Source organism: Patagioenas fasciata, chromosome Z (genome assembly GCF_037038585.1).
Source record: "Patagioenas fasciata isolate bPatFas1 chromosome Z, bPatFas1.hap1, whole genome shotgun sequence".
NCBI classification, from domain to species: domain Eukaryota; kingdom Metazoa; phylum Chordata; class Aves; order Columbiformes; family Columbidae; genus Patagioenas; species Patagioenas fasciata.
The window spans coordinates 49,151,690-49,178,493 of NC_092560.1; the positions used below are offsets into that span (position 1 = coordinate 49,151,690).

Consider the following 26,804-nt stretch of genomic DNA (forward strand, 5'->3'; position numbering starts at 1 on the left):
AATGACCTGCACTCATCTGTTTGAAGGAGGCATTTACAGAACCTCTCCTCCTCTGTAAAGATGTCTACTTTCAGTAAATACCCAAGAACTTCACTATTATCAGGAGAGCTACTCCTCTGGCAGATTTTAAAACCCATCTGCAGTTTGAGCAATTGTTTTGAGAAAGAGAGAAAGTGTGCAACACATAGAGACAACAAGCTATGGTAAAACAGGTATGTTACTAGGGTTTACACATACAGCTTTTTTATAGTGGCAGGAGAGGCCATAGTGCACTGAGTGATATAAACCTGTCACCAAGCTAGTGTTCCTCTGCTTTTGTCTGTCCCTCCTCCATAAAGGATGCAAAGCAACGAAAACTAAGGACGTGGCACAATGTGACACGGGAAATGAAGGGTGGATTCCCTAAAAGCTCTGAGTACAACTGAAGTATTCTGATCCTGGCTAGCACACAGCAAAAACACACAAAAGCAAGGGCAGTAAGCCTACCTCAGGCTTTTTCTCATTTAGTTTCAGTTTAATCACTAAGCATTTACATACAATCTTGGAAACAGAAGCAAAGCTCCAGTTCACTAACAGCTCAGCCTAGATACTGCTGCATAAGCAAATACCATGAAACAGAAGGAGGCAGAGAATGGAAATAGCTTTTGGCTGCTGCCTCTGTTTCTGGTGCACACCAAGAGACAAGGAGGCGGAACAGTTCAAGGATCACTTTAAGCTGTGCAAGCTGATAATAATTTCTAGAGGCCCATAACATATCAGTGTTCTCTAGAAATCTGGAACAATATCTTCTTATCCCAACAGCCAAAACAAGAACAGTTAAGCAGCCGGTGCCAGCTTTATGTCATCTGAGAACACTGTGGGCTCAAGAGTGAGTATGAAGCCAAGTATCTGACTGCTGTTGTGCTTTGGGAAGTTTTCAAATCCTGGCAAGAACAAGGTATTTTGGGAGAGCCCTCATGCTAAAATGAAGTTTCTTGGAGCGGGGGAGATCTGTGCAGCTGGAAGGATCATGCACTAAAATGGCACTTTTCTACTCCTCTGCAGATACTGTTTTCCTGAAGGTCTTAAGTCAAGTACAGCTAAAATATTAAGTCTGTGATTTTGTTGCTGTTGTTTTGTTGGGTTTTTTTCTGGTTAGTTTGGTGAATGAAGGTGAGTTTGAAGCAGATACAGAATGATCCTCACAACTAAACACATTTGATTAACTGCACAAATCGACATATGGCTTATGCCAAGAATAGACTTAGCAAACTTCCAGAGCTGGAACCACCTTTTCGCTCAGTTCCTCAGAACAGCCTCAGGGAAGCCTGAACACTGTCCATCCACATCCACCGCCTCTTGGGCTGCTTGGGACTGTGCACCTTTCATGGGCAGTAACTAAAAAAGCCACAACTTTCGCTTTGCAGTCATGATGGAGTTTATATGTTGTATCAGTGATGCTCATCCGACCACCCTCACAGATACAAGCGATTTTGTGTATGAACACAAACATTACTTTTTCTCCTACTATTTAAGGCTGTTATTACATATAGCAGTTGTAAATAATGCTTACTTGATTCAGCCTTTTCTCAAGTAATAATAATATTAATCCCACTAACTGCTACGGAAGGCCCCCAGCATCTTATCTGTATTACTGAGATTCAGGATTATGGTCAGCTATGTCTAAGCAGTTTCTAGGGCACTGACTGGTCCAGACTTCCATAGATTTTATTTTTAACACGGCAATATCATCCAGAGGTAAATCAAACCTCTATATTATGAAAGTAGCTGCTACACTGCAGGCATTCTATAGAAATAAGTGATTACCTCATTTACTAATGACCCGTGAGAAACAAACTCCGTATGTATTTCTTAGCTACTGTTCTAGAAAGCAGCTCAATCTGTCAACAGAGCAGAGTAAATACCTAATTAAATTAAATCTCCTAAAAGCCCAAGAAAAATGTCTTGAAGGTACTCTGCTTGATTACAGATATTGGTCTAAAGTAACACATCCATTGGTCTGGTCAACTTCAAACTTACTCACTTCACCCAACTGAATTTGAGAAGAAAAATAACTAAATTTTTGTTGGATGTCCCTTCCCACTCTCCAGAGAACTACTCTGAAGTGACTCTGAGTTCAGGTGGCATACAGAAAAAAATTAATAGATCAAAGAAAACATTTGTTTTGTTGCAACTCTGGACACAAAGTTATATTAAAAATGCAAATATGGTTTTCAGTGCAACAACTACATAATGTTGCTGACAAAGGTGTGGCAGTGGCACATCACCATGGGATCTGGAGCCTTCAATGGGGCAGCTGATAGCTCTTTAGCACCTTTTGTGCCCAACTGTGCCTGTCCCCACATACATTTGAAGGGTGGCACCAAGGTGCTGACAGTCACATCCTCCCCTGACCATCTTCTACATATTTTTTTGCCAAGCGAAACTGAAGCTTTTCAAGCATAAGAACTACATAAAACATTTCAGATCAGATCTCACCACTCTTTATACGGTCTTTCCAGGCTCTACTGGAAATAACTAGAGTGGTACACTGTAGGATTGAATTTACCACAATGCATCAACGGCTCAGCCGTGCTAATCCCTGCAGGTAAAAACACCAATTCTTTCTACTTTTCCATTTTTTGGGGTAGGTTTGTTCAGTTGGTTTTTGGTTTTGGTTTTGTTTGGTGGGCTGGTTGGTTGGTTTTTTGTGTGTGCATGGTTTTTGTTTGTTTGTTTTGTTTTGTTAGTTTGGTTTGCTGGCTTGTTTTTAACTGAGGAGCCTCTGGATATCAGCATAAATTCTTGTTACCAATCTTTTAAGCACCTTAACTTGAATTCCATACTTCCTGAAATTTTAATATTTTTCTATTATCTCTGTGCTCAAGGCCATCTATTTTTTTGTTTGGTAACCCAATATTAACCTATATCGTCTGTAGCAAGAATATCTGCCGCCCACTTGCCCCCCATCCCCAATCCTGCAATAATTCACCACACGCATAAATGCTAATTCTGTAGCTCAAGGGGTAGTACTGCCTCTGTTTAAAAGGAAGTGTCACTACAAAAGCAGTGCAATAACTTTAGGACTGAAAATGACCTACACTTATGGTATACAATAAAACTAAATTTTACAAAGGAAAAGTTGAAGTGGTCTTGTTTTACATGATAGCATATTATTCTTCCCTCATCATACCTTTTTTATTGTTACGAGAGGCTAGGAAGTTTTACAAAGGTAATTTGTCGCTCAATATCTGAAGACTGGCAGTCTCACACAATGCAGCTTCATGCTGAAATGATACAGTCACTATAGAACAATGTTGGTTTAGAAACATAGCATTTGCGTAAAAGGCTGATCTACTGACAGAAGGTAGAGAGCAACACTTCCAATAATTTTACCAAGATACAGTGGCAAAAATTGTCACTCAAATTGAACACAAGCTTGAAACTGCCTGTTTATCGTGGTTTAACCTGAGCTAGCAATACAACCACAATAGCCGCTCACTTGACCCTCCTCCACCCCCTCAATAGAGGAGAGAAGCAAAAGGGAAGGGAGAACCTTGGACTGAGATAAACACAGTTTAATAAAATATAAAATACTAATATGCTATTAGTAAATATGTGTATATATATATATATACACATATGTATATATGTGTGTGTATATATGTATATAAAAATAAAATATATTCAAGGGATTCCCCATGAACTCTGTCCACACTGAGCAGCCAGTCCCAGAAAGCAGCAGCCGGTCTCAACAGCTGATCCCAAAGAGAGAGGAGAGAGAAAAAAGGCAGAAAGGTTCAGAAGCCTCTGCAAAACGGCAAAAGGCCGAACTAAATGTCCCGACCAAAACCCACCTGGCTGTGCCCAAGGGAGAGAGAGAGACTGGAAGGCCCTGACTCCTTGGATATAAAGCATGACACTAATGGGATGGAATACTCTCATTGATCAGTCTGGATGTCAGTCAAGCTCTGCCCCATCCATGCCCCCCTTCCTTGATGCCTCACACCTGTAGGCAGAGCACTCAGAGTGTCCTTGGCTCTCAGACCAGACCAGAGCAATTAAAAACATTAGCTCTGAGCTCGGGTGTTATCTCTTGTTCTCCAACTGCATCCAAATAATCGGCATGCTAGCTATGAAAAGTTTCTAACTGTATGAAGAAAATGGACTCATTTTCAGTCAAACAGGCACACTGTTTTAAAGATAAAATTATTTTACATGTAGCCAAAGCTTTGCAGATTTAACAGGATCTTTAATCTTTTTTACATACAAATTTCCATGTTTTGTTGGTTTTTTTTTTTTTTTTACTTTGGACTCCACAGAGAACAGGGCCTTTATCTGACCTTGCAGCACCATAAAATGTCGATGGGGAGACAGGACATGGCTGGGACTACTCATTGTTTTGTTCTGAGAATTATTACCCAGTGACAGGAGTCCTGCTCTTTTTCTTTCTCCTAATCACAAATTGAATTTCCATCAAAAACAAAGAAATATTTGTTGTTTACAGGAAAAAATGCCTTACAGGAAAATTCACTGAACGAACATCTGCTTTCTCTATATATAAGTTACATATGCTTCCTTGGAGATTAATATCAGGCTTTCTGTTAACACATGATTTCTGACATCAGGTTGCTGTCCACCTTGGCCATTCATCACAGGCTCTTTTTCAATTATTTCCAGTTTTGTCCTAGTTCTGTTCTATAGCTCAGCTTTAAGAACCTAAAAGCCCTACAGCCAGGACAGGAAGCAAGATGAAAGAGAAGCATGTTCTGGTGACAAAATTACACAGGCTAGGAGGGAAAAAGAAGCTATTATCTACGCAGCAGCCTTACCCTTCGACGCAACCTGTCTCTTTCTTCACGAATAGCGTTCATGGTGGCCTTGGTCCTGTTCAGCTCCTCCTCTTTGCTACACAGCATGGCTGTGAGGCTCTCATTCTCTTCCCGCAAGCCAGCCAGCTCCTTCTCCCATCGAGATCTCTCTTCAGATAGGTTTGGGTAAAGGTCACGTCCCAGTACACCCTCAATCTCTTCTACAGTCTGCAAAAATACAGTCATCAAAAACCAGAAGGAAGTCGAGACAGATGACTGAACAATATTAATGATGCATGGGACAGATTATGTAACAGTTAAGAATAAATACTTATATGCACACACGCAGCCCCACAAAACCATAAGTTTGCTTCTTTTCTTTATTAAGTAATATCAAACAAAATTATTGTTTATTTTGATAGTTTGACCATTCTATTGAAATATGTCATACTGACCATCAACAAAGCAGATGGATGTTTTATATGCAAATAAAACATATGTCACGTGTGAGTGTCAGCAATCCCATTAGTTTCATCTTAGAACACTTCAAAACAAAATGATGACTTCTTGTCATTGGTGAGCACTGTCCTTGTTGCTTCCCTGCCCGAGGAACAGGCAGAAAACAGCAACCTGTGAATGTGCCTGGCACAGGGCCTTCTTCCAGACCAACTCCACAAAAGGGCAAGGAAAAGAGTGACACAAGGAAAAGAGGACTCTTCCATCTCCCTGAGCATGTTCTTTCCTAAAGGTGACAGACAGATAAAAGAAAACCATCCTTGGCTAGGCTGACATTATTACAGAAGGCATTACAGTCTTCCTAGTGCCTAAAAAAAAGCTGGCTTCTCTGGGTCACATAATGCACTATTCAGCAGAAAGGACATTTAGCAGCTTCCACTGGGTGAAACTAAACTACACGCACACACCATCAGCAAGGGAAGACTGCCATGCCTAAATTTGCCATCAGACTGGTCATTCAACATGTTGAAACACAGTGTAACACTGAACATGTCAGGTAACTACATGCAATTGTGATTCTACTACACAGCACTTACAGAAGACCTTTGCAACAAGCAAAAACTCTCAAATTGTTGCTTGTAAGCTTTTAGATCTCTCTGAAAGCAGTCTGCATTGAAATCATACAAAGAAACATGGAAAATAAATTAATATATCAAGTAACTAGCAACATATAAAGTTTCATTTCATCAGATAATCCAAGAACATGTTATAACTAAAGCCTGTACTTTAAAGCTTAATATGGAAGATAAATGACTCATGTACCAATGCTAAAAATACTCAGTTGTTTTATTCTAAAGAACTAATTACTAACTACAGTTTATGTCCTTAATTTGGGAGAGACTACAAGAATCAGCTACTGGACAACTGAAGATGACAAACCAAGCTGAAAATACAACTCTGATTTTTTCCTGCAAGAAAACTTCCCAGAGTTTTCTGCAGTGTCTGACACTGAGGCATCAGTGAATTTTTTTGTCCATTACAAGGCAAGGTTGGTTATTTACTGTGATCAATATCTTCAAGAATAAATCTCAGCTACAGCAAGACTCCCTAGTGTTCCAGGTTACACTATATGCTTCTATGGAAGAAGCAGGGACAAAACTGCAGTCAGGTTCAGTTTACCCTTTTAAAGTGTATTTTATGTCTCTCTTCCATAAAACTGCAATGTGTTTAGAGTCATAAACATAAAACTCCATTGACAGAGTATCTACACTATAATTCTGCTTACATATTTGATAATAAGCTTCAATTACTTTTCCAAAGAGCAATGCCTTGCAACATTTCTGTAAGATGAAAGAAGCTGCAGGTCTCTCTTACTTTCACTTGGACCTATAGGTCCTGAACTATGACAAGGTAAGTTATTTCAACACGAGGATGAGTTCAAGCTCTGCATAAGTATAGAGTGGTTAATCTTATAATGTGAAAAAAAGCTCTATAATGGCAGTAGCATTCCCTCTTGATGATGCCAGCTTTATTTTAAAAGTTCCTCTTTGTTGCTGCCTTCTCCTCTCTCTTCTTCCCCCAAAACTCCTCTCCTCTTTCATGCACTTCCCCTGCTCACAGGCTCACCTGCTCACGCCTCTAACACCAAGTTCTGCTGCTGCCTCCTTCGTCCCTATTCTCCATGCTCCTAGTGTTGCTATTTTTCCAACTCCTCCCTTTCCCAAGCCTCTTCTCCTCCTCAGAGCACTAGTGGGGGTGGCAAGCCTGGAGCAACAGGGAAGGAGGATAGACTGTCAGGAGGAAGCAGCAGCAGCGGCTCAACACCACGGAGGTATCTCCAGACACAGAGGCTGCTGTGTAGTGGCTACCATCTGCCCACACAAGTATAAAAGTTCAGGCAATGATGGCACCAGCACGGGTCTGACAGCTGTACTAAGGATTGTCCTATAGTCCTTAAAAAAGCTAAGGGACCCTTCTTCTTGTTTCTATGCTCCTTCATTTTGACCTGATCAATATCCTTTCGCTGACTACACTCTTATCATAATTCTCTGGTTTGATGACCAACATGCCACCATCCTCCATGGTACACAAACCACCAATATTGTACACAGATATATCTGCGTAAACTACAGGGTTGATTATTTTTCTTCAAAGCAGTACTACGCAGCAGTTTTATCTGGTATGCTGCTGCCCAGCAGATAAATCCAGGTATAATTTCATGCATTACAGGATTGAATTACAACATAACATTCCAAGCAGGATGTCATAGCACGGTAATTCTAGTCCTAGCTCTGACACTACCATCAGTATTATCTGCCTTAGTTTCCTTACACGAGGTGTTGTGTTACAGACATGATACCACATGAAATCAACAACCATCAGGTTTAAAAGAAGCAATCAGCAGCACTTTTTCACAAGGCATAACTCAATGGTAGAATTTATTCCTAACAGAATTTATGGAGGCCAAACATTTAGATGGGTTAAAAAACATGTTAGATACAAATATGGAAGAAAATCCCACCCATGACTATTAAACACACCTAAACTCACCCTGCTGGAAGCATCTTTGATTGAAGGAAAAGGAGGACACATGATGCATGTCCTTTTGGATGCCATCTTCCATTGGCATCTGCCACTAGACAGACAGACTTTCGGTCCAACCCAGTGCAGCTGTTCTCATGTTCTAAATGGTTAGTGTTTGGAAATTTTTACATCTTTTTTTTTTTAATTGGTAGAGTTTTACTGGTAGGTCTCTGTTACTGACAGTTATTTACTCTTCAAAATACTAAGGCATTAACCAGCCTACTCTGTGGAAACTTCATTAAACAAAATATAATTCTATACTGTTTAGTTTATCAGACAATCTGATAAACCTCATTTCAAGGTCTTTTCAGTCTTCGTGGGACAGACATAATTGAGCTAGCAAGGGCCACACGACTTGTACAGAAGAAGAAGAAAAAATTACCAGGAACAGCATTAAAAGAAACCCAGTGAAATTTAACCATCAAAACAGAAGGATTCAAAACACTTAAATGCATTAGTCCATAGGTGAAGAGCCAACATTCAAAGTAAAAGATAGTCAGAATATTTCAAATTTCCATTAATGATTCCACCTGTTTTAAAAATATCTCAGTCCTCTGCCTGAGGAAGCAGAACAGGAGAAATGACTTGCAGCCATGGTGGAACTGCAGAAAGGGGCTCTACATGCAGGTTTTGCTGTATTAAACACATCAGTGACACACTTCCCTAGCACATAATCGGTGCATGTCAAGAGAGATTCCTGTCTTCTTAAAAGGTTAATAATTTTCTCATGCTATGACTTGTCAAACACAAAGAATCCCAGGCTCTACAGCACAGGCAGTGGGGAAAAGCCTTCCCCTTCCATGGCCCAAAAATGGCTATGCCTGTAGAGATCACATGAAAATAAAAGGCCTGCACTTTGTAACAGGAAGAAGCTGCTGACAGCTACTTACGACTTTAAAGCGTCTGACTGTAGTTAATTTGAATCAACAGTAAATAATCCAGAAGATAAAAAGTTGAGAATTAAGCTTATGGCAGCTATTTTGACTTTTTGTTAAACCTACCTCCTGCCGAAGTTCTGATCTCCTCTCACTTCAGAGACCTCTGTGGCCCTCACACAGCCCCATCTCTACCTGTTTTCCAGGATTCACAATCACTCTCATGGTGAATATTGACTTCTGAGAACACTTACTCCTAAAACTTCAGATAATGCTGGGTAACATTAAAAGTATTGATACTAATCATCAAAGACACTCAAATTGCTTTAACACCATTCCCAAGAGACCCAGAAGTCAGTCTGTCTGTCTCTCTCATACATATCCACATTTTCCAAACTACCACTCAACACTGATTTCTTTATAGGGCATTATATTCCTCTGGCACCAACAGGGACAAAGGGACACTTCCCAATAGTATGCCAGTTGTCTGTCTCAGCTGTCTAGAATGGTCACAGATCTCCCCACTTCAATAACAAACTGTCAATAGTTACAGACCCCTTTCCATCTGACACAAAATACTTGTTCAGCTCGTTTGCTGTACATAGTACAATACTCTACGGTTCTCTCGCTTTTAGGTTCTCAATTGCCATCCCTTCAACATGTCTCTTCTTGTTGTGTTACATGCTCAATAAAGCAAAGACACACAGGTATCAGTTGAATTATTTGTTCCTGTGTTTGGCTTGTCTCATTAGAGTTAATATACCACACATGCTTTGTGTTAAATACTAGCTTCATATTTTAAGACAGCAAAGCCACAACTTACACATAGTTTATGGCATTTTACCTTCAAATTGCAGTGAGTATCCCATATTGTGTCTTCAGTTATCAGTCACTGACTAGCTGTGTGACCTTGGGCAAGTGACAACTCATTTGATGGATAATCTTAAGAAAGTAATTTAGCTGCTGAGTGTCCTCGTTTCTCTTATCTCTGAAATGAGCATAAGACAAATACATTTCTGATTTGAGACCAAAAGTCTGTTAGGAGCTCCTCCTGTGCCTCAGAGAATTCTGTGTAAAGCAGGTACACTACTGCCTACCCAACATGCACTGAGAGCTGAAGCTGATTTCAGTGATTTACTTTGTCACCTCTGCAAGTAAAGTGTTCTTACTACAGAATGTGATCAGGTGTCCTGGGCAATGTACATGCTGTGTTTGGAGCCTAATGTTACCATTACCTTAATGGCTAAATCACAGTGTTCACTGGCGGTAGTGAGCTGTTCAATGTGTCTATCCACTTCTGCTACCGATAAATTGCAGCTGCTCTTCTTCCTTCCGCAGACAACACTTTCCAGACCTGTCAGCACTCTTTGCAGTTCTGAATTCAAGTCACTACAGTTATCTAAAAGAAAGCAAAACAAAATAAAACAAACATTGCAACCACTAGTGACTCAGTGAAAAAACAAACTCTAACCCAGGAAGTGCCTGTTGCAGAACAGCTAGGACTGATATTGTTCAAGGAACGTCCTTGCAATCTGCCACTTTTTCCTCATCAACACACACCAAATTTTTCCTTATCAACTGAAATCACGAGTTACCTCCCATTTGACAAATAACACCCCCCTACTTATCTGAAGTGTATATTCTCCCTTCACACACCACATGCTCACATACTATGCCATTTCTTTTTTGTTACTCTTTTTGCCATTCAGGGCCTATTATCCTGATTTGATTACCCTCAGAAGGTTTTTCTTTTCAAATACAATTATTCTTCTTCCTAGTAATTCAAGGACATTATGACAATGTTTTTCAGAGGAATTTTTGTGGCTATATTTGCGCACTGCCTGTTTTAAAAATTCCTGGTGTTTACATAAATGATCCCTACTGACTGTATTTCATTTTCATGGCTATTTCTTCTTCAAATGCAACTGCAGAATATTCAGGGACCATAGCAGCACACCTAGCTATTGCTGTGTTCTATACTGCAGCCATACTAGCAACATATACAACAATATTTTAATATAAAATGTGGCAGAAAATCACTTCCTTTCCTGTCTTCAGGCAAAGGTCTTCTAGTGCTTTGTGCACTGCCACAGCATCCTCCATTTCTGTTAAAACAAGTTGGTCTCAGTACCTTGTTAGCTGACTTCATGAATTATTCTTGTTTTCCTTACACTCATATCTGGTGACGGTGGCCGTTCTTAAGGCAGACACGTGGTAGAGTTCACCCTTGCGCTGCCTCTTATATGTGCTAGTTAGTAATTCTAGCTTAATAGTTACGAGTTTGCAATAACTACCACCTGCACAGCACACCAACAGTGCACTACAAGACAGCAGCAAACTAGTAGTTCCTATACCTCACTAAAAACAGTGGCAGGCATTCTTTCTGGAGGGTGTTACTTCTGTATTACCGCTGCAACTGTTTAACCATGGTCAGAATTCCCTAGTAGCCTCATAGCTGTGGTTCTCACGGGCGACTAAAGGAGTGTGGCATGGAATTGTGTCTGAAATTTAATAGCCATAAGACATCAGATTATTGTAGGCTCCCCTGAAAACTCCCTGTACAAGAGAAGACTGAAAGCAGCTAGATGAAGGGATGAGATGATCAGGAGTAAGAAACTGTAAAACTCATTACCACAAGTCTAATTCTGTAGCCTAATGCACATAAACATGAACCTATTGCTGACCAAAAAACAAGAATAAACAATAATGTCACAGTATTGTAGGAAAAACATGAATGGGCAACATATCCAAAATTTGACTCTTAAAGTCATATTCACTAGTTCTCAACTAGCAGCCACCCATAATGTAATTGTTGTAATAGTACCCAAAATTCCTTTATAACACTCATAAACAGCATATACTGTTCAGGATGCTTAATTGTAAAAACCTCTCTTTTGTCTGCTTGGATTTGTTTCCCTAATACCTTCCATAACAGACATTTTGTCTATTTAAACAACCTTCAGAAAGACCTTTTATGCTGAGTTTTTCTCCTACAGTAACATTTTCCCCAAAAATAAGGGTTTCCAATAATGAGAAACTTGTTTCTCACAGAAAACCACTACAACCCAATCATAAGCTCTGCAAGACATACCGGAGAGTGTTCATCATTTTAGCTCTCAGTATTTTATTGCCTGTAGCAATAGAGCAGTATATCCACATGCATTAGTGTATGACGTATTCTTGTTTTAGTAAGTCACTGATGCTACTTCCATTAGGGTGGTAAGCAAGGTCACGCACATGGTTATCAGGTTCTGATTTTTTATCCTTATATACCTATATCTAGAAGAATTAAAAAATGTATACGTATTTCTATAGATATATATCAGTGTGTATGTATACATACACACACATGTACACTCAAAAGGATTTCTTTTCAAAGGAATACGGAAAGAAAACCAAAAAAGGACAGATCTACGTATAGAAGGAAAACATAGAAAAAATGCAAGAATACCTAGAGTGAACATCATTACTTCATCCCTTGCTATGTTTCATTTTATTGCCATATTTCCCACTGTTAGCAGAAACTTAAGTGGTTAACTTTCTGTTAATGTACACAAACCCTGATTCAGCTCCAGCCCATGAAGAACAAAATCAAAGCCCTAACCCCAAAACAAATACTGAAAAGTAAATTACTTTGATTTTGTCAAAAGAAAGGAAAAAATAAAAGGAAAGAAAATTGAAGGCAAAAAGTACTCATGTTAGAATCTCTTCATGTAGGAACTTTAATAATAAACATTAATTTTTAAAAGCAAAAACCTCTACTAAAATATTCTGACCACACACAATATTTTTTGAATTCTTTATTTCAGACACTCAGTGATTACATTATTATTAATACTGCTCTATCAATATTTCTAGAAATCAAAGACATTGAAACACAAATGTGCTGTGGCAGGTCTCATACTTATAAAGAAATACAGCTCCAGAGCTCATGTATTCATATAAATTTAAGAAATCATAGGGAAAATCTCTTTTATATGGTTGCCTACAATATTGATATATTTTCTGCATTATTAAACTACACTTGATGGCAATGAATATGATGCCCAAAAGTCAGCTCACTCTCAGGTCCATTCCTCTGTAAGGCACAGAGGAAAAAACAGCAAAAAATTTTTAATAATGAAGCGTACTGCTCCAAACAAGTGGACATTGTTTTAATACAGTTTCTTATATATGGCAGCAAATATTGCATGTTCAATTATAATCACTAAAGCCTCACACAGAGTTAATAGCTTAATATTTAAGGATCACCAGTTTTGTAACAGGGCTTAAGACTGCCATTTAAATGATTTCCTAAAACACCGCTCATGTACCATATCACCCACAGAAGCTCACAGACACCCAGTTAGTTTACCTAGGGAAGAAAATGCAGACCAACTATTTGGTTTTATATACAAATTAAGAGAATTAGTATTCTGAAGGCAATTCCAGAAACCAGGCATAGTGAGGACTACATCAGATTTCTATGAGGCTCAGCGATTGAGTCAAATACTTAAAACATTATCATACTGAAGACTTACATTGCAAACTTGATAGAGTAATTATTCCATATTTGGAGGATCTTCAAATGATCAGTAATTGTGCTTGGATAACAAAAACAGATATAATTCTGAAGGAAAGATGTTTGCCCTCTTAGTTCTTAACCAGATAAAATTAGTTACAGACTGTCTGGAGGTGGTGCCTCCTTGTACTATATTTGAACAGCTTGTGTCAGATTTATCTTTGTCTAAATTCACTTCAGTAAGCTATCCCTATTTTATACTTTAAAAAGGCTCTCAATTTCCAAGAAGCGCCAACATCCTTTATAGTGAGGCTGTAAAAGAACTGGACAGATAGTTCCACTCCCCACATTTTTCCCCCCAACTTTTACCCTGCCTGTAATTATTTTCTAGATTACTTTACAGGCGCAGGTACGTGAACAGCTTTTTTCCTCCCCTCTTCTTCTCTGAAAGTCATGAACTCTCCTGAAGAGATCATTCCATTTTAGACTCCATAGTTATTCTGCATCAAGGCACAGAGGTCACTTGACAAACAAGTTCACAGTAATGGAGAAGCTCAGCATTTGTTGCAATTAGCACAGCCTAGATTCGTATATTTCCTCACTAAATATTTGGATTTGCATTTCAAAGGCTATGATGTCTTTTTGCTGTGAGAAGGCATCATGTATACTAAGATGCGTAACTTACCCATATCTGCAGTGACCACGGTGGACTGATTCTCCGGTACTGAAACAGAATTCTGGTCCATGCTGCGTGAGTCTTCATTAACCTCATGCTGACTTTGGCTGAGCTCTGACCGCAGCTCTGAATACTCATCTTCCTCCCTGGGAGAGAGAGCAAAGAGAGAAATTAAATCCTCTGAGGAAAAATGTTCCTCTGTGACACTTACTTCAGACCTGTAAACTGAGCCACAGGATACAATCCACACAAGCAGAAAGGTTTTGTCCAGCCAGTAAAGAAGGGTTTATAATCTTTACCACAAAGCAGTTGTGCTGTGCCCACAACACCCACTTCCAGCAGCCAGAGCTTCTTTTCCATTTCTTTATTTCCAAATTCATTATTACTCCAGACCACCGTTCAAGGAAATAATGGGTAGAACTAAGTGCAAGCAAGAACGCGTGCAAGAAGGACATATGCTGTTTTGCAGTAACTCCCCAGCTGACAAGTCTTAATCAGCACAAGTGGCTTTTCATCCCAAAGTGGATTAGCAATAACTGATTTTGGTCTCTTTCTCAGTTCAAGGATGTAATTGGTTTGTGTGCAAAGCAAGCGTGCACATGCACGTACCTGCATACGTGTATGCTCCTGGGGACAGGTAGGTTTTTCGTTTTCTCTTCTCAAAAAGAGGAGAATACCTAAGTCAGTATAGTGCTGAACTGCTGGAGTTAGTGGAAAATAAGAGGCCTCAATTACCTAAGTTTTAACTTATTTGACAAGCTGGTTCTACTAAAATAAAGGAAGACACAGAAGATTTCAGCTAAAGCTAATGAGCTTAAAAAATAAGGGCTTTCGCTTTTTTTCTCCACATGAAGAGTTCAAAGCACTTGGAAAGAAGATAAGTAAATGAATAATAGCTTTGCCTGAGAGCATTTATAAACGTTTTTTTTTTCTTTTGATCTACTTGCTGATCCAACGCAATTTTTTTTTTAATTTCCATAGTGACTGTTCTGACATTAAAGTATATAATTTAAACACGAGAAAAACACCAGTTTACTCAGGTGCATACTTACTGATAAGTTTACTTTCTGATAAGTAAGTAAACAGTCATCATTTGGTTACACACTAAATCAAATGCAGAGATTAATTTCGCTGCAGATCCAGTAGAAAAGTGTGAGAATGGAACTGTCTGGATTTGGAAACAACAAGAAATAGCAATGAGGTATCTGGGGTTCTGCATCTGGGAGGGGCACCTATAGTGTTAGTTCTGCTGTGTGCATGCTACATGGTGATAAGTGTTTCTTGCAGAAATCTTGCAGGATTTAGCCTGGAGGAGTTTCTGGATTTGCCAGGCAAAATAGCAGAGAAGATGGCCCATACATACAGAGAAGAGCAAGAGAAGTACAGTCTGCTCCCAAACTAGATGACATGACAATTTATAAACCAGGCCAACTCAAAACAGGAATTTCAGCTTGCTTGCCAAGCAGGGTTTCCCAAGGTAATGAGATGTAACTTCTCCAGGAACTATTACTTTCTTTTACCCCTTACATTTACTTCAGTGCAAAGAAAGCCTGACTTTATCAGAAGCACTTAGGTGACTATTATTAAACAAAAATGCAGGCCAGCTGTTTAAAATTGAGATTTAGATCAAAGAAAGGTCTTTAAGGTACCATGCAATACATATTTAAGACAGTGTGAGAGCTAAGTAATGAACAGCAGGAATTAAAACAGTGTAATGAAGACACATAAGTGTGAGTTAATGCTCCATAAATTTGTTTATTATTAGCCACAGCACAAGTTAGCAGTAATTAGCTTTAGACAAAACAATTACCAAGCATTCAAACAATTGCAATTTTTGATCTGAAGGTAATTGATTTTTTCATTTATGAAACAATTAGTCCCATATTTTTAAAACCTGAATTACATCTACAAATGGACAAAAGACTATACTGATCATAAAACGATGCCACACACAATAATAATTTCTCACCAATCTTCTTTTGGCCCTTGTTGCATAGACTTTCTGTTTAAAATCCAACCCAGTTTTGTCTAGCTAGCACTAGTGCTGTTTTTTCAATCTAAGCACCATCAGTCTCTTGTGGCAGTTGGCAAGAACGACATGTGGCAGGACTCACACCTTTCTGACAACTGAGCCAGAAAACAGTTTCTGAATTAACACACACTTCTAATACCCAACCAGAAAGACCAGAAATCCACTTCTGGTAAAGCAACAGCAAAGCGTATCGGTCTCCCTACCACTGCTCTCATAGTGGGCAGACTGTGGGCTAAAAACACAAGGGGGAACCCCAGGGGAGCAGTGTACCACAAATATAAATTCTGCCTTTAAAACCAAGAATCCTTTTTACCCAAAAGAGAAGAGTCCTCCAGTGGCACTGGAAATGCACAGTGCTCAGCAGCTGGCAACAACTGGCCACTGAGCCCCTGACACACCACCCAGAATGAGGAGGCATTGCAACTTCCTAGTTGCTGCCATCATCTAGGGCCTGGTTGGAGAAAGCGGTATTAGTTCTCCTATGGGCCCTAGGGACACCCAGTTGCTGGAATGTTGTGACAGAGTTGGAGACAATAAAGATCAGGCTGTTCTAAGCACAGAGCAGCCTGGGATCAATGTTGGAGTCAAAAAAATGTGTTTTACAGGTACATCTGCACTTACTGGTTTCTTCATGTTCTGGTTCAGACACCAAGGAAAACTTGACCAAAACCAGCACACTTTCAGCATTCTTTCACACCACTGACAAGTTCTGCCAGGGTGCTGGCAAGGAACACATTCTCTTCATGGATACAAGCAGCATGTAGTTTTACACTTCAGGTGCCAGTAGTTTTTCAACAATCATTCTACTTGAACAAGTATTTTTAAGGCATTCCAAGACCCTCAAATAGAGCATACTACAGGTGTATGTGGCATTGCAACCCAAAGACTGATTGCTCCCTGTGTATACCCTCTGAACCCATTCATTTGTGAACAAATAGTGACACACTCAACACAACATGGGAATTAATCACTGAAGGCAGCTGGGACTGGGCATTGTACGCTGATGCCAACACTATCACACCCTCACTGCCATTTGAATTAAATCCAAGCAGCTTCCACCTAGCACATATTTAGAAGCTAGAATCAGACCTCAGGACACTGCGTAAATGTAAGTGCCATCTGTTATTTCGCTTGATGCTAGGTTTATTCACTCTCCTTCTACCTCATTAAATCCAAAACAACAGACTTTCTGAATATATTTCAGATTAAAAGCTGTAAATCTGAACAAATTGTTTTACAGCAATGGGTTACAAGCTTCTTGACAACTGTTTCAAATTATCCTTTGCAGGCACCAAAATTCAAGAGTTTGGTGTTAAAATTGCTTATTAAAGTTGCACAGATGTATCCAAACAGCCACTGGTTTAGAACTAAAACCAACTTGATCTCTTCTTTTTTCCTCAATTTGACATCTAACAATGACTGTCAGTCATAGGCCAAAGTTGTTTTTGACTACCAACTTACAAATTATTTTGCCAGCCAAAGACATGATTAAGGAAAAGAGTTGAGTTTAAATGAATATAAGGCAATACTCAAAACCTCTCAACTCAGGAATATCACCTTTAACATAGACATAATTCCCTTTCAGTACACTACTGTGTAATTTGAAAATCCTTTCTGTGCTTCAGAGGTACCAGGTCTATCGCTTATGTCCAAGCATTTACAATAGGACTCTACAACTCAGAAGATACATTTGATTGGCTTTGCTTTCTTTCTAAGTTGTACACACTTGGAAAGACAATGGGACTAGGCATATCCCTTGTCAAAGGATCGAGAACCAATGAATGTAAAAATAGTGTTCTGCAAACTGAAACAGCAGAAGTAGGGCTAACGCTATGCCACCAGCATCCATTTGACACGCTAACAGGAACCCCACGGTAAGACCACTATGCGGAAGGTGATCACTCTACAAGAAGCAGACAAAATGTACTCTGCACAGTCTTCATAGACTCTTACTCCCAACAGTCTTTCAGAGTTTGACAAAAGCTTGTGACTTAAGTTTTACAACAAACTTAAGCAAAATATTAGCTACCTCCTCCCACTCTCTCCCTAAAAATGTAGACAAGAACAGTGAGACAGTGTCACACTGTTCTGTAATTTTCCAACAAAAAACCAGACAATGTTTATTGTCTCCACACTGCTCAAATAAAAGAAGCATCCTTATTCTAGTGGACCACTTCTCTAGTGTCTTTCTGCTCCCAAATCACTACCTTCTTGAGCTGGTAGTGTGTAAATTCTGCAGTCACACATGAAGAACTAGGTAAGCAAGTGGTTCATCTACTAGCACAGGATGAGTACAGGCAACTTTCCTTTTAGCCTTAGTATTAAATCAGTTGCAGCTGTATTTCAGCTTTTTTTGCCCTTTTTTTTTCTTTTTAAATGAGGTTGTGCTTCCAAACCAGCTGGACTGTCCAGAGCAGCAGCAGGGAGATGAGACAATTGCAGATGAATGTTGGCTTGCTCCCCCAACCGTAGTGAGCTCATTTTCCTTAGGGAATGCTAGAAGAACACAGTACAAGAGCAGCAGCTAACTCCATGTGGCCACACACATGGAACTTGTTGCACCCAAGAAACAGCAAGCAAACCTAGAACAATCCTGGAAACTCCTAAAAATACTCTTGTAAGATTACTGTAACTAAGATCAACATATCAGATATACCTGGGAAGAGGCACAGGCTGTAGACATGTGATTTAAGCTCTGTTCTAGAGCTGATATTACAAAAGTACATGAGCAAAAGCCATTACACTTCAAACTGTGTAGAACCCCTGACACTGCACGGGCCACCCCCCAAAAAAAAAAAAAAAAGTGAGAAAAATTATCGGAATGGAGAATACTAACTAATTTATACAGCCTTCCAACACTCCTCAAGCTGTTGCAATACCTTATTGAGATTTAAACACTACTTCCAGTTACTTTCTGCCCTACTTTCTGAGGATACTAGTCACATTCAAACAAAGACCTGCAGATTTAAACATAGCAGAGCTTAAGAAGGATAGTCAAATACCCTCCATAAAACTTTGGTTTCTCCCAGTTGTTTCCAGGATATTTTTGGGTTTTGGAAAGAACCATGAAGCATGTCATAAAGCAGCAGTACATCAAGCTACGTATTAGTTTATTTTTGCAGCCTAAAAACAATACATGAAAATACTGAACAACCTCTGTGTCAGCACTGGGGAGACACTTATCTGCTATGCAATTAAAGTAAACTCAAGAAAACCGTTTCCAGAAAGAATGCCTAAATTTTACGATAGCACAAGTGAAGCCTTCACTCAGTATTACTTGCAGGTGTCCAAGAGTCAAATGGAAACGAAAATCCCTCGTGTTCCAGTTTAGATAAAGAAATAAAGGCTGAGGCCCTGGCAGGGCTGTGCTCGCACATCCCCTTCTCTCAGGACTGTGTTGTTCCAGCTCCCAGGATCGCTGTCCCTATCACCAAGGGTGGAGCACTGTGAGTCACACCTGTCCCAGCAAAGACAGCAATTACACCACCCTTGCTCTGTGGGATGAAACAGCTTCTCAAGAGTGATGCAAGTAGATCCCAGAGCAGATTTACAGAAAGTCACAGCAGGAAGTATCATTTTTCCTTCTTTCAGTTGTCTTTACAAACCCTATGGAATCCCTCCAGTTCTACCTCTGCCATTTTAGGAGGACTCTTACTCCTCTGTTCCCCAGACACTGAATTATTTGCCTGCCAAAGAAAACAAGCTATTCCAATCATTAAAGGAAGTGAAAAAATACACTAATTTAATAACATTTTTGTTCTTACTAATAAAACAAGAACAAATAAAAGCAGGGGAGGCACCCTAGCTGTCTGAGCAAAACGAGCTCCCATACAGTAAGACCAAAGATGGGCATGACCGTGGTGGTGTGGCACCTGTTGCAGTACTGTTCTGATGTCTTCAAACACCAGCACCCTCCAAAGTGGCAGCTGAACTGCACTCCTCATGAGAAGCAGCATGTGCTTCCCATCAAGCTCAGCTCTGTTGCCTCACTTGGCTGTGCATGCCACAGCTGACTCGTTTACGGACACAGTTCAACATCCACAGTATCCATCCCATTCCAGTATTTCGTAACTGAGACATCACTTGGCGTTTAGCTTGCCACAAAGACTCCAAACAAACATTTTTTATGGATCTTATGTAATATTTTTCTTAAATGCCATCCAGTTCTTCTGCCATTCAGGAAAAAAAAAAATCAAGGTAGCTCTCATGTTTCTCAGATTTTGCTTTTCAACCAGTCTTTTCAATTCGTAGAGTTTTATCAGAGAGAGGAGTGGGAAGGGCAGCCAGTAACATACTTAAAAGAAAGGTGAGTTAAAACAAGATGAATGGGAGGTTTGTCTGCAGAAGTATCAAGCATGAATGAACAAGAGAGTCACAGGGATTTTTTTAAGGGAAGTACTACGGGTTTAGAAAATATTTACCTGAAAAATCTCACCATAATCATTGCTAGTTATGACTACGACAGAGTTGGCAGTATTTATCTTCTTAAATAACGTTAACGTAACGTGACTATTACTGCTTTTTCTAGTGGTATGTATGCACGATATTTTCTCTTAATGGTACACCAACCCTTTTTCTTTTTGCATATATTTTCAATGAAAGGTCAAGTCAGTAGTTGGAAAAACTTTGCCTTGCACTAGTAGAAACATTTACAAGGAAGAACAAATAAAGCAGTTACCAAAAATCTTGCAGCCAATAGGCAAAAGAAAATGAAAATTTGCCACACAAGTAGAGCAACAATACCGTCTATAAAACTGTCAAATTTAATATGATGTTCTCTAGAAAAATCCATAGATTCTAACAGTTTGGTTGCATCCTCATAAGCTAAACTTTAAGAAGCTCCTTCCTCATTCTAGTTCAACTTTCTTTACATTGAGAATAATGGGTAAAAGCAAGTGAGGAAAAATAAATGCTTTTGTGCAGTCAAACGTAAAGTTTATTTAAATACAGTAACAAGTAACGATCTAGTGTAATAGCCCAAGCTTTGCTGCTCCAAGGACAGGCAACAACATGACTTGTACCATAGTGTTTTCTCACGAATACCAGTACAAGTAGATGCAAAACCTACTGAAATACATTTAAGCCGTATTTCTCATCACAAGTGATTTGACAGGATGCCACAAAAGGAAGTTAAAAGCAGAGGTGTGGGCTTGGTGGCTACATTTTCCTTTATCCAGCAGTGCTATCACTTATGTGGTGCCCTGGCATGTATGTTACACTTAAGGAATATTCAGATGGCACAGTGCAGTTCTTTGCAGTGCTTGTTAGGCTTTGCAAATGCGATTTTGCCAGAGAGAACGCAGCAGTTTTGAGCCTCAGGATGATACTCCGCAGAATACCTACCTTTAATTATGGCCAGCTACTCAGTACCAGTCATAACAAGCCTAACTACCCTAAAGTCATCATCAGATTTTATTTATAGACTATAATTCACACTGTGTTTTGCACCATTAGTGCACTGGCCCGGAATTTCCAGGAAGTTGCCATACCTTATTGTTGTTCCCTGTAGTCGATCAATTTTTTTATTTAATTCGGCAATGATACTGTGCAGCTCTGTGATTCGTTCCTCGTAGCGTAGTGTTGTTCGCTCCTGCACGTCTTCGTGCTCTCTCATTAGGTGGGATTGTTCACACTAAAGCAGAGAAGCAAGGAACAGAAAGGGTCTTATGAAAAAATCGGAAACAGATCAGACACAAGGCAAAAGTGCACATGGTTAATAGTTTCCTCACTCATCAAACCAGTACCTTAGCAAGTACTTTACAGTACCTTAGCAAGACAAAAGAAGAGACGCAAAATATTGACAGGCACACAAAGGTATGTAATCACTAGATGTTAGCAACTGAAAAAATATGCCGTGTATTTTTTTTATTTTTTCTGAAGGGTAGAAGTTGCCCTTAGTGCTTGAACAAAAAACATCATTTGCATCTCAAAACAGCTATAAATATCTCATCTTTCAATCTGTGAGATTCATGATGCATCATGAATCTTCAAGGATCTTCCCAACGTGGTCTGAATTAGAACAAGTCCTAAGGCAAAAACCACATCATTATAAAGAAAAGTAACCACACTTTGTGGTTATGACTTCTTCTCTAGTATGAGTATTTGTTTTTATTAGCCTTTGAAGATAACATAGCATATTTTTAATTATTTTAATCCTCTACAATAAAATTCTTATTATTTGAACAATTAAAAGGCTACAAAGATGTTTGTTTTTTTATAGATATCATGAAATCCTCATTTTTCTTTCCAAGAGAATTTTAAATTGAGTTTCCCTGGCTTACTCTTCATGCCACCAAACACACTACTTCAATTACAGCAAACAATTACCATCTACTGCAATTATAATCCAACAGTACATACTGATTGAAATTATGTTTGGTAGAGGCTAGAAAGAGCCAGACTTCAAAATTTTTGCTTCTGATCCCCTGCAGGAAACAGTCAAGCCTCCTTGCAGCCACAGAATGGTATGTACTATGCTGTCAATAACAGAAAATTCGCAAGCCAACCAACGGTAAAAAAATCACACTTATTTAGCAAAAGCCTGCAATGCAAGATCCTAGTAGCATTTCTAAAGGCTACAATTCATAGGAATGTCCTCCAACACTGCTGCATCAAAACTTACTTTTTCAAATCAAGGAAACACTATATAGCGGTAACTCCATTTCACAGACTAAAACGATATGGTTTCTTACTCCAGCTGGAGCCAAAAGCACTTAAAACAACACTAAGACAAAAGAGACTGTTATCTTCACACTGAATAGGATAGTAAAGGGTCATATTTTAGAAGATTGATAATTCTTTAGAAGACTTGGCTTTTAAAACTTTGTGTTGGCAACCGAGATGCCTATACATCTATATCATAATGACTATTTATTGCAGGATTATCGCACAACTTATTTCTCACATATCTGTATCTTAACGCTGTATCTGACTGAAGAACTACCACAGCTTTCACAGTGAAGAACTAACACTGAGAAAATGTTTAACAATGCTTTACAACAGATTTAAGTGCAATAAGAGTTGCTTGATCTGCCTTTCTAAATCTAAATTTCCTGTGACACAATTTATACTCACAAATGCTACCTAAGCATTATACAGATCAATCAATTATCTGCACTGCTTTTTTTCTTTTAAATCAGAAAGACATTTCAGATGGAGTGTGTAATAATTATGTTCAGACAATAAATAAAACCCCTAGCACTACAATTTTTGCTCTTCTAAGCTATACACTGAAAACCAGAATTTGTTTATCCCGACTGAAGATATATTGACTCCTGCTAATGGACCTCAGCCACAATACCAGACTTGCTTTCTTTTTTTCCAGCCATTTCTCCGTGATCATTTTTCAGGATAACCATCATTTAGTGACAGGAATACTTTGTGAACAACCAACAGTCTGGCAATATAAAGACAACAGCTTCATGTATGCTTTTCTAAAAGGCCTTTTGAATTATCTTGGGAAAAAGCAACTGCAAAAGTCAGAAAGGAAACCTCTGTGAAAGACAGGACATAATGCTAAGAAAGGCTGCTGTGCCATGGAGGTGGGTACAGAGTTACATCTCTTAAGTTCTGGTCAGTCACGACAAGTCTCAACTAAAAAAGGCAAAAGCATCCAAAGAACAGAAATATACTTCAGTATGAATCCCACAATGCAGCAGTTGAAAATTCTTCTGGTTATACAAGATTGCTTCTTATTATGGCGCATTCAATCCAAAGCTTAAAAGGGAAAAGAAACAAATGCATGTTTTGGTACTCACAGCTAACATTTTTTTCGGGAATACTGAATCTGTCCACCATCCTCTTTAGTTTCTGCGTCCTTTGAGTCTCAGAGCAGTGACCTGCTAGTGTTCCTGCTTCTTTCCAGGGTGTACATATTCAGCTTTTGCAATTTATTTGCATATGTCAGTCACACAAACTTTTTAAGATAAATACCTTACACTCTTTTCCTCATCCCTGTTCCAGTCTCATACTTACAAGTTCTGATCAAAACCATTAAGAGCTCTAATTCTCTGACAAAACAAACACAGGGATAATCCACTGAGAGGCTGCAAACGATGAGCAGTTGTTGACATCAGGAGAGAAGGTTCCAGCACAGCTCCCAGGTTTTCGGTACAGACTAAACAGGTTATTTCAATTACACCATAAATTAACAATGCCTGGGGAAATGCTTTTATCTGACCTCTTGATGCTGGGAAACGACCACATGAGCAAGGGAGCAGGACGATAAGAGAAAATATTTCAACCCAACAGTATTGTCTCAACATGACTGTACTGCCTATTAATGCACATGATTTCCTAGTGCAAGAAACACTACCAGTGGAGACCTTTATGTTACATCTGCAGTGTTCAGTCAGAGGACAAAAACAGGACCACGGGAAGCAGTGGTTGGTAAGAGATCCCTCAGTGCCTCAGGCCCTGTGGGTACAAGCACTGGCCACAGCATTGTTCAGGAAGAATACAAGTCATACAAGTCGTAACCTGAACAAGCCACAGTGATAAACCAGTCTAACAGGTTCACAGAAGCGAAAAATCTTTGCTCAACTAAAACAGTATTTAAAATTGGCCACTCCTCTAGAATTAAAAGTGGCAAACCATTAATCTAATTTTAAGTACAAACACAAGTCCATCATGCAAAATCCTCAATCATGGAAACACACATGGTCAGAATTAATTGTTCAGTGGTATTTTCTGTATATACTTGATGTGGAAGAAGAACACAAGTAAACAGGACTAATCTATGTGAGGTAAGTGCAACACACAACAGAACAAATAATTTCAACGTTTGTCTGAACATTTCTAGTATTTCTATGTCAAGTTACTTTGTTAATTGAAAAACTGATGCCTTCCTGAGAAGTTCACATATTCTTACAGGCCTACAAAGTGTTGGCTTTATTTTTATTCTGAAATTCTGCTGTCCTTCCTTATTATATTCCGAATAATCAAGAGGACAGTGAAGAAATATTACTGCAGTAATAGGACTTACTGCTGTGTGATACAAGATACAGAATGATGCAGCAGTCTTTGATACCCTGTGTCTAGAGCTATTATAAAACTCCAAAACTGCAAGGACTAAGCACAAAGACCAAGACTACCTTGTGCAAGGAGATGAAACAATAAGAAAGATGTACTAAGTGGACTGTCTATTCTTGTTGTATTTGCTGAAACATTCAGCATGTTATTAAATCCCAAGTTCTGCCATAAAATTGCAGAACTCAATGTCACAGGATGTAGGAAATGCCAAGAATGTAGAGAGATTAGGAAGAAGATTAGATAAATCCACAGAGGACAGGACCATAGAGGACTACTAAATAGGATGCAGCCTCCTGCTCACAGATGTTGGCAGAGAGGTGGGGGAGTATATGCATTTCTTACACTCTCCCTTCAGACATTCATGATTTATCATTACCAAAGCCAGGAGAGCGTGCCAGACAGAGCTAGCAGAGAGCACTACTTTTCTTCTCATAACCACAGAACTTGTAGTTGACCAGTACTTTCAGCAAACTTAATTGAAAAGATCACTTCATTGCCAAATTGTGCACTGATACAAACATAGAGACAAAGAGATCTGCTGTTTTAGTGAAATAATAGAAGGGTGTCAGAAAATGCTATAGCTGGTCTCCACAGACTGCAGTTTTGGGGATGAGCATGATACAACCACCTGTAATCTATTATATCCATTTACAAAATTTCAAGCACAGGCTATCCAACTATCTTTCTTCTGCATTTGTCATCCATTACTTGAATTGTGGTTCCTCAAATCACTTCCACTTTGCCAATCGCTAATCCTTTCTTTCAAAGTGTCTCACATGAACCATGATGGGAAAGGTATTACAAAAAATGTGTTTTAAGGGCCATATGTTCCAGAGTGCATTTACCATGCCAGATGAAATGAAACATGTGCTGCCTTTTTAAGTATAGTCCAGATGCAGAATAGAGATTTAACACTGGCCCCTTAGCATCTGAACACGGTTTACGCAGAACCTCAGACACCTCTTATTTAATTTATGCCTTCTGAACCTCTGATTTGCATTAGTGAGGAAGAAATGCATTAGACAGAGGTTGTAAAGGAAAAAATGATATGTTACATGATATGAATTTGAAAGAATCTCTGTAGAGTGGGAGGAAAAGTTCAAAAAATTATGTGAAGTGGAGCATCTACTTAGAAATGATGCAGTTAGAAAAGGAAGAAAAAGTGGCTCGACCAGAGTTTCAGTACTTAAACATAGCCAACACATTGAACATGAGTTGTGCTTGTTTTATGGCTTATTCCTTAAGAAAGATTGCATTTAATTTAATACACAGCCCCAGAAATTTTTATCCAGTGGAGGGCTTTAAAACAAATTTACAATAGCTAAAATATGAAAATTTAATAGAAATTGTTCATTAGAAGGTAATTTTTTTAATCTGAAAGCTAGCTAGCACACTAGCTTTCGGATATTGTCATTTCTGTGTTCACAGTTTGGGTAGCAGTTGTCATTACACTTGTGTTCACAAGCAGACAACCCATGATCACATAAAAACCCTCAGCATTACACATCGAGCACTGAATACAAATTAATAATTGGTAACCCATCAAAGAAAACACCAAACAATCTCATGCTAACAGGGCACATGCTATTCATGTCACCATCAGTGAGGATTCTTTACTGCATAGGAGCACTTACAGGCACTCTTCATGCGCTGAGAGATGACATAGGTATTTTTAAATAAAGATCTGGAAATAAAATCAGAACACTAACAATAACCTGTGGTTAGCGCAAGACCCTGCAGAGTTATAAATAACAACAGAGTCAGTGTAGTCATGCAGAATGATGTGGATTGTTTGGGTTCAGTGGATGCATCTGACTGTTTAATGATTGTCAAATGCAGCCTCATATCAAACTGTATATCA

The 26,804-nt window shown here is 39.0% G+C and overlaps 1 protein-coding gene across 8 annotated transcripts in view; it reads right to left on the reverse strand.

The window, feature by feature from the left end:
• MCC (MCC regulator of WNT signaling pathway) overlaps positions 1 to 26,804 on the reverse strand; it is a 209,507-nt gene that overhangs the window by 42,601 nt on the left and 140,102 nt on the right. For all 8 annotated transcript variants that reach the window (XM_071802567.1, XM_065860376.2, XM_065860379.2 and 5 more), the window contains 4 exons: positions 21,403 to 21,545; positions 13,891 to 14,027; positions 9,940 to 10,103; positions 4,812 to 5,018 (listed from right to left, as the gene is read on the reverse strand). In XM_071802567.1, coding sequence (XP_071658668.1) covers positions 4,812 to 5,018; positions 9,940 to 10,103; positions 13,891 to 14,027; positions 21,403 to 21,545 — 651 coding nt within the window. The remainder of the gene's footprint in view (positions 1 to 4,811; positions 5,019 to 9,939; positions 10,104 to 13,890; positions 14,028 to 21,402; positions 21,546 to 26,804) is intronic.